Below are 16,695 nucleotides of genomic sequence, written 5' to 3'. Positions count from 1 at the left end.
CCTGTCCAAATCCCTCTGCAGAGCCTTCCTATCCTCCAGCAGATCAACACTCCCTGACTGAGAGGGCGCTCAATTCCCTTCTCCAGATCATTGGTAAAGATATTAAACAGGAGTGGTCCTAATACTGAGCAGATGTAAAGTAGCTAAAGACAGTATGAATGTAAATGGTTGAATTTACAGAATAAAAAATATCAAAGAAATGTGTCTTTCTGTAAATTTCTGACTCAATATCCCACCACTGCATGACGATTTTTCTCCTGACAATATTTGTCCCATATAGTCTAGAATACTTTTTTTCAAAATACGATTTTTTTTCTTAAGAAAAAATACTTAGTTGTTACACAGAGTTTCAAAACCAAATGAATACTGGCTCTACAATGCAACAGACAAGAGGTTCCAGGGCTTCATAACACAGATCTGACTCTCTGAAACTTTCCTTCTAACCCTCTAGAAACACCTATCATATAAAGCATATAATTCAAAGAAAAGCTTTGGAATATATGATGCATATGTGCCATTGTCACAAACTGATTTTCTAGTAGTCAGTCATATCTGGAAAAGAAAGAGTTTAATCATAAAAGAGATAAAGTTCATTTAAATGTTTAAACTTGGGGGTAAAGAGGGTGCATTTAGAAAAGCACTCTCGCATACTACATTTCTGGTAGGAACAGAGAAGCTGCATGGGTTGGGAATTAACGTTCCTGCACTGGGAACAGAAAGGATAATGGTACATGCCTGTGTAAAGCAAAAGGGTGCTCTGGGCAACTCCTAACCTCTCTGAAGACCCTCTTCCTACTCACAGAATCATACTCCTTCCACTCTAAAATCCCTACCCACTATTTCTCCTTTCCTGAGATAAAATTATCTGTGCTTTAATCCATGAGCACTTTCCAGCCCAGGAATCTCCTGTTCTGGAGCTTTTTTGAGCATCTCACCTCAGAGCTGCCCCTCTCCCTGTGTCACAGCCCCCATTCCTCTGGTTGAAACTACATCCTAACTCCATGTGAGCCAGTCAAACTGTGGAGCGAACAAACCCTTGGACCACTCTCCTTCTCCTTTATTCCCAAGGGCCATCAGCACCAATTACTAGCTCCTAGGTGATCCTGCTGTCTTGTTTGGGCCCTCAGAGAAAAGGTGGTTTGGCTGTTAACTTTGGAAGAGATTGGTAATACCTGTACTGCACTCATGAAAACATCAGGAAAGTGAGAAGAGGTCAGGTGTAGGTAAGAGGGCACAAAAAGAGAAGCATCCCTCATACAACGTGACTGAAATTCAGCAACACGTAGTCAAAATTTGCAAAGGCCAAAGTTAACACTTGAATTTTCCCTTTTTTCCTCCAAACATTCTGAAAATTAACAGTCAAGGCTGCTGTCTCTAAAAGAGATCAAGGTTGCCTCGAGACTATCAGCAGAGTTGAAAGCTACCATAAACTCTGTATTCAGTGTAGCAGAATTTGAAAATGTTTTACATAATCAATTAAAATTTTGAAAAGAAGAGAGAAAACATTTTCTGAGTTCCAAAACAGATCAAGGTTCCAGCTGACAGCAAAAAATCTAGGGATTTTTCTTCCCCTACACCATAGCTGCACATGTTATTGCTGTGACTGATTGGTTTTATTTTGAATTCTTTTGCTTTTATTCCCATACATCTAAAGCTGCTTTTATTCCCCATGTGATATCATCAGATCTTTAAGATTTAAAGTCTATGTCAGCAAAAAAAACCAAGGCTTTCCATCTTTCACAATCTGATGTGCACCAATCCTCATTCAACAAAAGACTTGTCAGTAGCTCCATTATCAAGTACAGTAATAAGCTTAACTTCTGTGTGCAGTTCTAAGCCACTTCCCATAGGAACTACATAAATGCTTCTCTGTTAAATCCTGGGCTTTTTATCTGCAAAGTGCGAGGTGCTTCAAAATCTCTAGTACTGGCATCTTTGGTAATCAAATGAGTGACAATACACAAGGTTGCAATTATGATGATTAGAGAATCATGACCATCTTACAGGAGGAACAGAGCAGAGATGTGTGGATAGGCAAATTCACCCATCTAAAGAAAAAGCTATGTGTACATATGCTAAAATAGTATTACACAGCTTTTGTATGTTATCTGAACCAATCCATCTTTCCACAAGATCCATAGCTAATAAATCACCAAGAACTGAGGAACTGGGTTCTTGTGGGATCGGTTGTATCTACAGTCCCCACAGCTTTCAGAATTACCTTTAATTTTTATTTGTTTACTAAAATACCACAGCATGGTTAGATACTTCAGTGGGAACCAGGCACTTCGTAAATTTGAGGTTTTGTGCCTTCACATTTCATATATATGTCCTCAAAATTGTTTACAAAACAAATATTGTTATTTCTTTGTTTGGCACAAGCAGCAATATTTACAATTGCATGAACAGAGGTAAATGTAAGAGGGTGCACCTAATTTATACAGTCCATTTCCTTTCCATTAGAGACCTTCCTCTTCCCAAAATCAAATTAAATGGTATTATGCATTAGCAGAAAGTAATCAAATTGTACTTTATTTTAGCAGAAAGACTACACTGTTGACCTTTTTATTTTGATTAAAAAGTAACAGGAATGCATGTGAAATTCATCAGTAATGTATTTGACTTACGAAATGTTCAACTGTATTGTAAGTCAAATATGTAAAAAATTATTTAAACCACTGTTAAATCTTCTTTCTATTCCCTTAAAGACATCCCTGTAAGAAGTGTGCAATGTCTGTACTCTAAAGGCAAGTTTTCAATTATGACTATGTAAAATAGAAATATAATCCCAGGTATTTTTCCTGTGAGCAACTTTGTACCTGCATGTGCAGTTATAGATAAGCACACACATGCAAACACATGGCTAGTGGCATATCCTTCTACATAAGATCACAAAAAGATTTTGTGCAGATACAAAGGCACTGTATCTTCAATCTCTTTTACAAAACCTGTGCAAAACCTTGCTGGTCATAAATCATAGCTTATAAGAAAATATGGATTGCAGGAGGAATACAGACTGGTTGAATTAAGTTTTTTTCAGTTTGCAGTTTCTATTAAAGTGTACTTGTATATTTATAGATTAAAGGACAAAATAGATTTCTTCTTTCCTTCTTTTTTTTAGCAATTACATTTGATCAGAATGGTTTCTTAATCCTCCTCCTTTAGTTGTATGACAAGAACACTGCATAGTAGGGAAAACGAGTTCTGTTTATATAAAATTGTTGAACTACATCTAGGGAAAATAGAGAACTGATTTGCCCCGAAACTACAAAAGAGAAACAAAAGAGATAATTTAAGTAGACGAAGTGAAATCTTGAGTATAATATTTTCTTTCAGTGACATACACAAGTCTCACTTCAGGGATTTACAGGTAAAAAATGGATACTTCAAGATTTTAATCACGTAAGTACTGGTTCATAGCTACCTAAAGTATCCCCTAAATAGAGAAGGTCTTTTTCACTGAAAATTCCATATCAACATGTTTTTCCACTTTCTTAGCATATACAAGGAACAGTCCCAAGTGGGCTCAGAAAGAACAAAGTCTTCCACTGAGTCATTAGAGGGCCTCAAAGAACTATTCATATATGCCAGTGTCACCAAATTTAACACAAGACACACGAGATACCATCACTCTGTCTGATGAATGTGATGCAACTCAAACGCACAAATAAAAGGGAGTGAAATTTTAAATATGTTACTGAGTTTGTTTCTCCTGTAAAACATAGCTCCAAATACCTTTCCCATTTTAGTATCATCATTCTGCCTGGCCACCTGAAATACCCAAAACCTGAAGGATACTATGTTTCCACTCAGCAGTTCTGTGTTCTTCTATATGACTGAGTTACTAAAATGTAGGTACAGCAGGGAAACTTTAGGACATCATTAGTTATGAACACAACCCCTCAAGGGTCTGGAAATAACTTCCAAACTCTTACACTCCTTTTGTACCTCCTTAAAAGCAAACAAGAAAAACTGGTACGCTAAGTCAGACAACAAAGTTTTATGATGGCGGAAGAAGGAGCCAACCTACGCTTCCAGAGATATAAACACGAGGGATTCAGATGAAGTTAGAGGAGCACAGTAGATGTACAATACATATAATTTGGGATTTGCCGTACCAGACCAGCAACTGGTTATAGTCAATTATGTTACGCATCCTGTTACTAGGCAGCACCTTTAAATACTGTGATCTCCTCACTTTCACTTTTCATAACAGAGAGGATATGAGCAGAGATGGCAGGTCAGAATGTTAGAGAACTTTCAGCTGTATTGCTGCTCAAATATAAGAAGTTTTCTTTGTCATGTTTGCTTTCAAAACAAAATGAAAGTTAAAGAAATTGTGCTTTATAAACATGAAAATTTAGCAATATCCAAATAGCCAAAAAAACCCCTTTACTTTTTTTCCCCAATATCCCCATTGGTTTACAACAAAGCTTAGCAACAGTGTCACTGACTTTTAATGACATTTCAATGTCAATTTGAAAAAGAAAACAAATATAATTAATTCACAAAGCATTAGTTTTTTCTCTGAATAAAAAGTTAATAAGCTAAATTGCAATAGTGAAAAAAGTGCTTGTGGCCTAAGGAAAAATTCAATGTGACAAATATGCAGCATAAAAAGTTCCTGAGAGGAAAAGCCATCGGCTGGCTAAGAAATAGAAAGTTATTTTTGAATGTTTGTTAACATTTGTTTATTACCAATTTTTTTTAAGTTTCATGTCCATTTCAAATGCAAAAATAACACATATTTCTTCTTCACACAAATACACTACTGTGGTAAGATCTGAGTTGTGTTGGGAGTTATTAAGAGAATGGAGCTGACCCACAAGTTCACCAAAAGATGTAGCAAGGTCAATGACCACAGTGTGGTATGTGAGATTTAGGTTGGGCATCAGGAAAAAAAAGGAAAAAAGTCTTTAGCAGTGTAAATGCAGCACTGATACACTGTCCAGAGCCATGGTGGAACCTCTAACCCTGGAGGTCTTCAAGAATACTCAGGACCAACTCAAGTCCACAGTGGACCCGATCCAGGGCTGGGGACAACCCCACCCTGGGTGCACGCTGGACTGAATGACTCACAGAGGTCTAGTTCAATCTTTGAGAAACCCTTATAAACCATAAACAGTGATGAACAACTCTGATTTCATACTTGACATTTTTGTTTACTGGCTGCTCGCTAAACTTCATAAGACTAATTTGTTAAAAAGCAAGTAGTCACTCAAGGATGGTTTCTTTGTATGTGAGCGAGGAGCCAATTTAAAGATACATGACAGATACTTGAACTGAGAAAATACTCCCATTTAAGCTGCATTAACTCACACACTTGTAAAAGAAGATGCATGAGCCAATTAGTTATTTAAGAGGATGCACATATTTAAACATAAATTTGAGACTAGAACATACATGCTTTCATGCTTCAAATTAAAATGATTTACACAAAACACAACCTCTAATTTCAGTGCTTTCAAATTTTGGTAGTAAGAAAAAAGTCTTTTACATTGCGTCTTTATTCTAATATACATACATAGCAGAAGCACCACATTCCTAATGCTCCTGAGTTACTAAGAGGTTATGTAGTTGCTTTACATATACAATAAATTCTATTAAAAAGTTTAAAAAACTCCAACAAAACACTGACCTGGACACTACCACCCCCTTCCCACCACCCCATCCCCAAAAAGTATTGATGTTTTCAGATTGCTGAAAAGTAAAAGTGGTTCATTATATCTAGATAATAACACTTAAATATTCCAATGTTTTAATTATTTTTAAATGTATCTGGACAGGTTGACATTATGGAAGATATTCCATTTATCTATTACAAAATAAGCAAAAATGAACAGAAGAACCCAACCTGTGTATTTTTAAAAATTTCATATATATTAAATTTGCTTTCTTACACTATTCAAGAATTCCATGTAACCATTTTTATTCTTTTCACTTTGTACTAACAATCTTCTATATATTTTTGGACATACTTTACTACGCTTCTGTATTAATAATAATGGCCAGTCTTCGCGAGCGAAGATTTGGGAAAGGTCATTAACCCTTCCAGCCTGCGCAGTGGATTTTTAGGTGAGACACAGCGTGCGCTGAACTGAGCCCACCCTTTAGTCCTGAGGTTCATCTGCCGGGGCCGAGCAAAGCTTGGACAGTGGCAGTGAGGTCCCCAGGATGTAGGCTCGTGCAATTAGAAATACTGTGGTTTAGTATGTATAGCTAAAAATTAAGGGGTGATGGCACCAAGCCAAAGAGAACTGGAAATAAAGAAATCTTGTTGTCTGAGTGTTCTGGAAAGATATTTGACATTTCAAAAGCTAAAATGATCCCACTTGACTTATGAGGAACTAAAATACATAATTTAGAAGCGACTTTGAGGCTAATTTTTTATAGAAAACTCTTGAAATATTTGAAATTGACCAAAACAAAATTTTGATGTCAATTTATTAATTTTTGAAAGCACAATGATTACTGGTTTATTTATGAAGTGAATCGCATCCCCTCAATCAGTAGCAGAACAGTTTCTACACTCTGGTGTACTATGGTGCAGAGTTTACAGTCGACAAATACAACATGAACTTCTTGTATAATTCATTACAGATGTAAAAATCAAATGCTTTTGTCACAGCAAAGCCAACCCAGAATCACAATTTAAGGAACGCAGAGGGGAAGTAATACTCATTCCATTTCACTACTTAAATTAAATATACTTTGGATGCATCCTCTGTTCCTAGACAAGTTGGTAAAAACCCATGCTTTGAATTTTTTTGCTTTTTTCTCTTGACTCACAGTTCATGTTTCAAACTAATATGAATTAAAAATGATACAGTCTCTACTGCTTGATATTTAAATAGTGGGGCACAGATACTTAAACGCAATAGATCTATTAATGTATATTCATAATGAGACCTAGGTAATATGTCAAAAGGAGTGAGATAATAGAGTTAGAATTTGTCTTCCTGTTCTCCTTTCAATTGTTAAAAACATTAAACCACTTTTGACCTCTTTTTGTTAAATACTTCAGTTTTTTTATTAGAAAAAGAAGGCTCGAAACCAATAATCATTATACTGTTGTGATATTAGCAATTTAGGTTCATTTTATTCTAATGAGCTACATCAATATCTTAATTAGTATTTTTTCATCCATTTAAAGAAAAACTTGTTTCTAGGTATTCAGTCCCTTAGTACTACAGAAATCACTAAAAAATATTATTTTTCTTAAACTTAGGCATTCAAAATAATTGCACTATTTATATCTATACTTTTTTCTTAAGGCAGGCAGTGAAATTGTGGTCAAAATGAGACTTTTTTTGAGTAATTTGAGTATTACTGGAATTCAACAAGAAGCCAAGAGAAACTACAAAATAGAATATTGAAATGCAAACCTTCCACCAAAAAATAAATGTTTGTAAAGACTTAACTTAGTTTTAGCAATTATGATGAAACAGCTCTATTGCTCGTTAAGAATTTTAAACAACAAGTTTTCATATTCAATCACTCAGAATGAGTACCTCCCTTTTGGATGTCTGAAGAAAACATTCACTTTTATTTAGGCAACACTGTAGAAATATACTAACTTTAAAATATAATTTGTTAAAATATGTTTTATAGTGTAGTAAAAAGGGGGATCATAAAACTGGCTCCTAGAATTTAGGAGAAATAAAATGCAACAGCAAACTAGCAAGTCACTTTAAAATATGACGCAACCCTTTACTTATATGACTATGTATTTCAACAAGACTTTTGTATCTGATTAAGTGGAAAAAGAACTCAGTAAATTCCTTGTTTTTCCTTTTGAGTTCTGTGTTCTCTCACTTCAGAAAAATAAAAATGCTGCTTTAAAATTTAGAATTATGTAAAGGAACCCTAAATAATCCCTTCTGAGCCTAAACTTAATACCAGATTTATAAGAATAATTTTAAATATAGTAAATTATGGATTTTTTGAAGTATATTGCTAAGTGCTACGTAACAAATAAAGTGGTTTAGGGGAAAATTTTAAACAAAGTCAGAAGTCCAAAAAATTAAATATAAAACTGGACAGTAGTAACAGTGCGTTAATGTGAGTCACTACTGGCGTTTATCAGAAAATACTAAATGTTTTAAATGTTTACCTTAAATTATTCTATCCAAGTCAGGAATAGATTCATGTTAAATACAGTTTCACAGTTGTTTTTGCTAAATAAATCTACCTCTAACCACAGATCAAATGTTCTGTTAGGAATGGTATTCTTCATTGCAGTGTGACATTAACAGATACTGTTTGAAATGAAAGATAAGACAAGAATATAAAATGACAATACATCTTGGTGGTAGTTTTGGGGGTATCAAACTAAAAAAATAAATCACACTGACAGTAATATTCACAATATGATCATAATTACACAGTTTACATGTAATAATTTATTTGGACATTAAATCATTTTAGATATAATATTTCTGATGTGTAGTAGCTCACTGGAAAGGCACCTAGCACACTGGTTTTAATACAGGGTTTAACATGTGCACTGAATGAATAAAGCTTTATGTTTCTTTTTTTTTAGGTCATACAAAAAAGAAAATACAACTATCACAAGAGAACAGAGGCTCGATCCTGGGTCAAATGAAAATTCAGGATTATATTATAATTTCCTAAAACTGTAAATAAAGCAAATGAATAAACAAGATCCTGAAAATTTATTTCAGGCAATACAGGCAGAGGTTGTGGCCATTTCCATTTTTGTTGTATCAGAAATATATATTGTGTTTTGGTACTCAGAAATTAGGTGCATTTTTCTGAAGATTAACTTAAGCACTTCTCTCTAGAGATAAAAGAGCACAAAATTAAACTTTGTATTATGACTGATAAATTTGTCACTGATGAATCAAAATAACAACTCAAAGCACTATGTTTCCAACAGAAAAACTTAAATTAAAATAACAGTACCTGTGGATCTCTCTACAAGACAAATTAACCCTGAGGTACAACACATCTCTGTTTTCCACATCTAGAACAAGCAACTGGAAACAAACTGTGTATAAATCATAGGTTTCTGCTCTGTTCATCCTGATGATTCAAAAGTACATCTACATCCAGCTTCCTCCAACTGGCTATTATACTACATTATTTTTAAGCGTACAGGTTAAGGGGGACAATCCACCTTCTAGTATGACAAAAAATAGTTTAAAACTTTGTCTCATCTCATTGCTCAAAGAGAAAAGCCTTTATTATGTACCGCAGGACAAAGGATTTGCAACTGTCTGTTATTTGAGAAATATGCTATTGCAGTAATTTATCTCACTGTATGGGTCTTGAAGATGCACGGTGGTACCTCAAATCAACTTTTAAAGAAAATCACATGCCATTTTTGTGCCATTGGAAATACTGATAAAACTTACACAAAAAGAAAATTTGTTTTTTTGATAGTTTTGAATTACATACGGTGCTGACAAATTGTTCAAGGGCTCTTTTCTGCTTCAGAGATAACTTTTGATAAAAATTTTAGTCTGCTGATTTCTACTGAAACCTCCACAAACAGGTGACTAAAGTGATCTATTCGCTCCTTGAACACTCTTAAAAGTTCATAAAAGAACTAAAGATGTCTTCTGATAGGATTCCAATCCCAAAATAAATGAATATACAGCTATCTTTGTCCTCACATTAACAAACCTCTTGGTTTCAATGTCAATGGGATCCCTTATGGAGACAAAATTAGGTGTCAATACCTGCAAGACTCTATATGAGCAACTACTCCAAACTAAAACAACGATACAAAACATAAAACCAAACAACTTGAAAAATGTCCTTACAAAAGCTGTTCTCTGTTATTTTCTCTCCTAGTTAGAAGGAAATCTGCAGAGGTTCTGAAATACATGAAAAGACTCCAAATCTTCACCCTGCGTATTGTAGCATAAATAACCTCCATTGTTATTGTAGCATAATTAACCTCCATTAATAAGGAGGAAGAGATAGTAAGTTATAGTGAGTGCTGCTGCTTTGTTAAACTATATAAAACTCTGCAACTCAGCTCTATTGCTAGAATAAACTTTCACTGACCCTTATAGTTACCAGGGTTTCTACAGAAATATCTGCTTCAGAATCCAGAAAGAATGAACATTTTAATAAAAAGCAAACAAAAACACTTTACTAGCTGCTAGAGATTTTGTCAGAGGAAGTAAGTATCATTAATGCATACAACAGGGTACAGATTGCTTGCCATCTACTTACTCTAGGTAATTAGTTCTTACAGTCTACTGGAGTTAAAGTTGCAGCCTATGCACAACACTAAAACTCAGCAAAGAACCTCAAAATTTGGCACTAAGCATCAACAATCCTACCGATTTACTTCTGTGAATTCAGGTTTCTGAAAAACTAAGTAATAGAAGAAAAACCTGGGAGACAATGCCATTGCGAAAAGGAAGATAAAAAGTTTATAAGAAAGCAATATATATATTCTATTTCTTTCATACATATGTAACAACTAATACATGAAGCTATACTACCTCTTTATACACACACAAACATACATATATACATAACCACTAAAGAATATAAAAGAGGCCCTAGCCCTTCAAAGATTCTCTGTAATCTATCTACAAGCATAAATATAGTTGTCAGTGTGATTACTGTTTGTGTGCACTGTGTTATTAGAAGAGTACAAAAGAGAAAAACCTATGTGCAGGATAGGAAAACATAATAGGAGAAAGATTGATTCTGAGGAAAAGAGAAACTTGGAACTCAATATAGCAGCAGTACAAAATCATTTTGAAAGAACAAAAAAAGCTGCATTTATTTAAATTATATACACTGAGGAAGAGATTGCAAACCAGTAATGGGTGAGGATGAAATATTTTAAACTCAAAAATATATTTACTACCTGTTCCATTCTGTCTATCCATAACTGCTGCACTTATCCCCCCAAAAATGTATTTCCCTTGTGTGTAATACTGTACTGAAGACGTGGTGCTTTAAAAATAGATTTTAAAAGGGTAACATTATGAAAGAAATAGTTCTAGCAAGATGAAGCATTAGAGAGATTTGCTAATCCAAGTGAGAAGCAGAAACTAAACATTGTTTTTTGAGAAAATACCATGGTATGCTTATTCTTTATGATTTACATGACAAATGCCAAATACTGGAGAGAAAACTCAAGCAATGCTCAGTAGGAAGACGTGACTCCTTGATAATTAAAATATTCTATTTTAAAATAGAAAGCATATGTATCCTAAATATTAAAACATTAGAATTTAACAGCATCTTGAGAAATTATTTGAACATTGTTAGCTGTATCTCACTTTTCAGAAAAGAATCCATAATCCAGTTATGAAAAAAAAAGTAAGTTACAGTTATGTTTTTTCTTGTGACAACTGGATGTGATTCGGTGTAAACGCTATCTTATTCCTCCAGACTTCTACTTGTAACAGCTATGCCCCAGCTATAACATTTTAAAATAGAAACTATATAATTCAATTATAGTTTGTTGAAACTAATGTTTTTGCTTCAGCAAACACCCTTATAGAAGAAAAGCCTTTTAAAAAAATCATGTGTTCTCAGAAACAGTAAATATATCAGTAAAAGATGGAAACAGGCAATATGAAAAAGGGGTAATCAAAATTTTTGAAAAGAAAAAGGCTACATATCTAGAGAGCTCTTTTTCAGTACTCAGAACCTTAAAGGTACTAGAAAAGGACTGCGGTTCATCTCAAGTCCTTGTGCCAAGCATTCAATCTGAAAAGCTTTGTGCAATTACTGTACAGCTAGAAACAGGGATTTTTAAAGTTAGGCAAAATCCAAAACTACTAGGTAATGCAAATTCTACAGGACAACTATCAAGACAACTGTTATTATGCAGGTTACTACAGGAAACATTATGAGATAAATATATTCCCCAAGCTGTGCAAACCACACTCCTAATAACGACCGCTTGGGTATTTAGTTTTTTTTCAGAAATATCTTACGCAATTTCTCAAGGCACAGCTACATCAAGTGCTGAATTTGAACACTTCCTTTCAAACATTTTTCAAAGGTGTTTTCTTTTGGGGTTTATTTTTTGGGGGGTGGTTGTGGTGGTGTTTGTTCGCTTTTTTATTTTTTCCTGTGTTCTGTTAGTGGAAGCCTTTAATTCAAAGCTTGTCTTGAAAATTGTTTTCTGCACATACAGAGGAAAACACTGGTCTGACTATTTTTCTGAAGCGGAAGTAAAGCATTACAGACTTTTATGTTTTACTACTGGTAAGAATGAAATTTTAAAGTAATTCTTAGTAAAAACACATTACTGCAAGGTCAGACCCTTAAAACATCTAGTCCTGTTTCACAGGCTGGTTTCATCAAATCTTCTCATCTTTGAACACCAAATCTCACTTTTGTGTTTCAGAATGCACAGCACTCCGCACCATTACAAACTTCGTCAGTAATAATTTACTTAAAAAGAATTCCCAGCACTAAGGATATCAATAAAACCCAGAACTAGAGCATAAAATTGAAAAGACAGTTACACAATTCTGTGTGTGCTTGCTGCCCCAGCTCACTGCTATACATCTTCACATCAACCTAATTCATTTGACACACAGTCTCCCCACAGCTGAGAAAGCCCAGCTTCCTTACTAGTTCTTAGTAAAAGCTTAAATACAAACCCCACTATGCTTAAGTAAAGTTAAGATTGTGACAAAAATCAACAAAAGGCAGGAAATTCAAGGACAGTACTGACAATCCATGCTTAATTCATGATTGCTTAACAAAAGGGCAAAATGCTATGAGGAACTAATGTTTAGCTTTAACTTCACTATGTTCTTGGGTGAACAGGTGTTTATCTCAAAGATTATACTAATTCAGTCCAACAGTTCAGACAAATTCTAGCTATTATTTAGCATTTAACAATGTGTTGGATGTAAAGAAACTGTTAAACTAATTGTCAGCATCCTAGCATGTTAGACTCTAACAAACATCACTGATTAAAAATACATTTTGAGAAAATCATGCTAGACAAACATAAAGACATAATAACATAATTTCTTTCAGAAATAAACAAAACATTTTTTGTAAACAAAAATTATTCATTTTCTAATGCAACATGAAATAGAGCAATATATATATTTTTCTCACAAGTTAAAAACTCTCAGTATGTTCAATTCCTCTTTGAATCCTAATCTGTCTGGTTTTTTGCACACTATAAAAAACATTTGCTTGATCAGAAAAATGTCAGAGAAAGGAATGCAGCCTATGGCCGCATTATTAGGATGTAGGTTTTTTAATTAATCTTTTAGGCTCCAAAATAAAATTTAGTATTTTAGCATGCTTTAGAAATACTAATTAGATACAGACACGTCTGCCTGGTAGTTTTGCATGCTGTCTTATGTAGAAATCAGAAAAACAGAAGAATGATATGAATAAAATGACTGAGATCGCACTTCACAGTCTTCTCCAGAGGACATGAAATTACCTCATGCATACATACTTTATTGCGTTATTGCAGCAATAATACCTTACTGCAATTAACTGTTACTAATAACAGTCTTTGCTGCAATTATTTTCTTTATTTATTGCAATTATTATTTTTAATGTCTCAAATTATTACAAATTTTGTAGGAAATAACATTTTTCCAATTGAGTTACTAAGCAATCATGATCTTTTCCCAGACGTCAAAATTCTGCTAACTTTTGTAGCATCAAAAACTGCTGTTCATCTGCTTCAAAGAGGGCTTTCAAAATCCTGCATCTGTACTTCATCAGACTTACAAACCTGGCATCAAGATTTTAATTGTCAAAGCAAGGACAACTATGTGTTTCACCCTCGGGATTACCAAAGAAAAAAAGCATAGCTGTCACAGAGCTTCAGTTCTTTGTGGAGCCTGAACAACTGTGCATGTGGAGATGTAAGTCTTTGTAAGACCATGGGACACACCTACAAGGTCCCGCAAGAAGTCAGGCATGTGCTTCTCAGCTGATTTCCTCTACTTGACCAAATACAAAGGTGCAGAGTACATAAGGGCTTAAAAAGCCTCTGAGGAGGAGAATGGCTACTCTTCTCCCTCTGAGAAGAGAGGTAGGTTCTTTGATAAAGGAAGTTCAGCAACAAACTGAGCTCACAGCACAGTAAGGGGGGTTCACTTTTTTAACTTAACAGCACCACAAACAAATGTGGGAAAGTCTTCAACTGAAGTACCAGCAAATTAATGAAAAAGGAAGAAAGGAAAAGGGCTCCACCCTGCAACACTCTTGTTAAACTAATTAATATTAACTTCCTATCACATTTTTAATCTAGGGCAAAGTTTTGGCTTTCTAAGAAACCATAAATTATGCTTAAAAATTCTACTTTGTTACAGTTTGTTTTGCATTTTCAGCTCAGATATCAAAAGCAGAATTTATTTGTCACGCTCAGATATGCTGAAGATTACAGTGCTAATCAATTAGTCAATAATGTATCAAAAATCAGGTGGTATCATAGCTACCTTGCTGGATGTCTTACTGATCCTTAACAGCAAAAAGAGTAACATCTTTAAGTGAACTGTAAAAACTAGTACCAACTCTATCAATAGAAAATGTTCTCAAAGTCCCAGTGATGCTGAGTGACTGCAGGAACCAAAATATTTGTGACAGGTGAATCTCAGTACACAGAAATCAACAGAATCTTAGGTTGGACAAAGCTGATCGGCCAAATGCTATATATATTCTCCACTCATTCATTCTGTGAAACACACTGCCTACTTTTCATCCAGCCATGGACACTTCCTTTTCTCTCTCTCCATTCTTTCACAAGTAAAGGTTTCCTTATCCTCAGTTTCTTTGCTTCAGCTTCTCAGTTTTTTCCCTACTTTTGGGAGAAATCCTGTTTTCCTCTCAGTAACTGCAGCGAATGAAGAGCGAAATCTATCTGAGAAATTATTGATCCTCAAGATGTGGATCCCATTATTCCCATGATAATTCTTTCTACATGGGCTGTTGAAGTCAGAAGGGATAAGAGTAAGGCTGGTAGATTTCTAATACACAGACAGAATAGACAAGTCTCTCTCATGCTACAGCAGTGGCAATAAGCACCTTCGTTATGCACAATGCAAAATCAGTGACTTGCAAAATTTGAAGAGGAGAATAAAAGAATGAGTTTGTGGCCACAAACTACATCAAAGTAATTTATTACTTTGACATAGTAATTCGTTATTAAAAGCTATAGAGCATAAAGTTAAAATATTAATAATAATTAAAAAAAAGTGAATGAGAAACAAAATCTGAAAACCTGATGTGACCATCTCAAATATACAGTGAAATATATCCTAGTGAAATTCAGGTATGCAGGTGGGAGACAGACATTTCAGATTGTGGTCTTATTTTGAAGTCAATATCTTACTTGAAAAAAAAAACAAATAAGATAAAACAAAGCAGCCTTTGTAAACACAAGCAAGTGCTAAGAATTTTTCCTATTCTAAATACAAAATATGTCTCTCTCTATGGCCTGTCAGATAGGATATTTAATTCCTCAGGTGCTCCTCTCTATTTTATCACAACAGCATTTTTAAGGGATCATCAAGTTCATTCAAATTTCATGGCCTACAATAGTCAATCAATCTCCATTCTTATTTGCTTAGTTATGCTTTTACAGCATCTAGAAATGCCTATTTTTGGATTTTCTACCAAATGCTCTCCTGGTCTCCAGGATAATTCCAAGGGGACTGTACCCAGACTACCCAGTAACTGCCAATTTGATAAGGATATTTTGCAGCAAATACATACATTGACTTTCACACTTCTAATCACATGTATTTTTAAGCATGTCAACCACTTTTTGTACATTTCCTGTTTTTATGGATAAAGGTTAGAAATTTTTTATCTCTACATTTCCAACACTTTCTATAAGAGTCCCTGTGAACTCCCGTTCAATATTCCCAAAAAAAAAGATATAGGTATATTACATACCATAGTCAGTGATCTTACAGGATACTAAATACAGTTCTTTCAGGTTCCGTCCTTCTCTGGCAATGACCTCCACACATCTGGAAGACACACGGCATAAAACTACTGTTAAAAGACAGTAAATAATTTTTAAATAGCAAGAGCACAATCCACAGGTGTAATGTACTGTATCTCAATTTCTTTATTTTGTAAATTGCTCCGAATTTTCTAAATTATTTTCTAAATTGCTGAAAATGCATATGGCTACGGGTATACACTGCAGAAAAACAGTGCAGTATTTTAAACTGAACACCTTTATATGAATATTTTCATAAATCTATGAATAGTGACTTGCTTGAAATATATACAGACAAGTCTTTTGGAAAATTACGAAAATGTGATTTTCCATTTCTTTATTACTGTATAACTTCAGAAAGTTTCTATTGCAAATTTCAAACTTTAAGAGTTTTCTTCTAGGGAAGAACTGTAAATGCACTGTAATGAGCACAAAATGTAAGAAAATGTAATGCTAAATTCATGTTTGTATTTCTTCAGTGATTACTGCATGAGTCAGCGTTCACCAGGGCCTGAAATGCGCTTGGTGTTCCAATATATTGCTAGAGAAGTTTGTATAGATGAGAAGACTATGAGAAGCTCATTTATTTACGTTATCACAGCTGTGATGAATATGCAATGAAACACAGAGTTTATGTTAATCTTGTTTTTTGATTTCTTGTAAGCAAGAAAATTATTATTAATTAATTAATGAAATGAAATATGAGCTTATTACGTACTTGTGGCCAAGCCTAATGCTGTGTTTCCAACTGCATTGTT

General features: G+C 34.3%; 1 protein-coding gene across 1 annotated transcript in view; it reads right to left on the bottom strand.

Moving 5' to 3' along the window:
• Window positions 1-16,695, bottom strand: part of FBXL17 (F-box and leucine rich repeat protein 17) — a gene marked incomplete at its 5' end in the record, with an annotated part of 274,284 nt that overhangs the window by 86,669 nt on the left and 170,920 nt on the right. The window contains one exon of the mRNA XM_039385142.1: window positions 15,886-15,962. Coding sequence (XP_039241076.1) covers window positions 15,886-15,962 — 77 coding nt within the window. The remainder of the gene's footprint in view (window positions 1-15,885; window positions 15,963-16,695) is intronic.

This window comes from Pipra filicauda, unplaced genomic scaffold (genome assembly GCF_003945595.2).
Source record: "Pipra filicauda isolate LSUMZ 115617 unplaced genomic scaffold, ASM394559v2 scaffold399_size640512_pilon, whole genome shotgun sequence".
Taxonomy (NCBI): Eukaryota; Metazoa; Chordata; class Aves; order Passeriformes; family Pipridae; genus Pipra; species Pipra filicauda.
The sequence above is the reverse complement of the archived record's forward strand: the minus strand, read 5'-3'. Positions and strand labels throughout refer to the sequence as shown.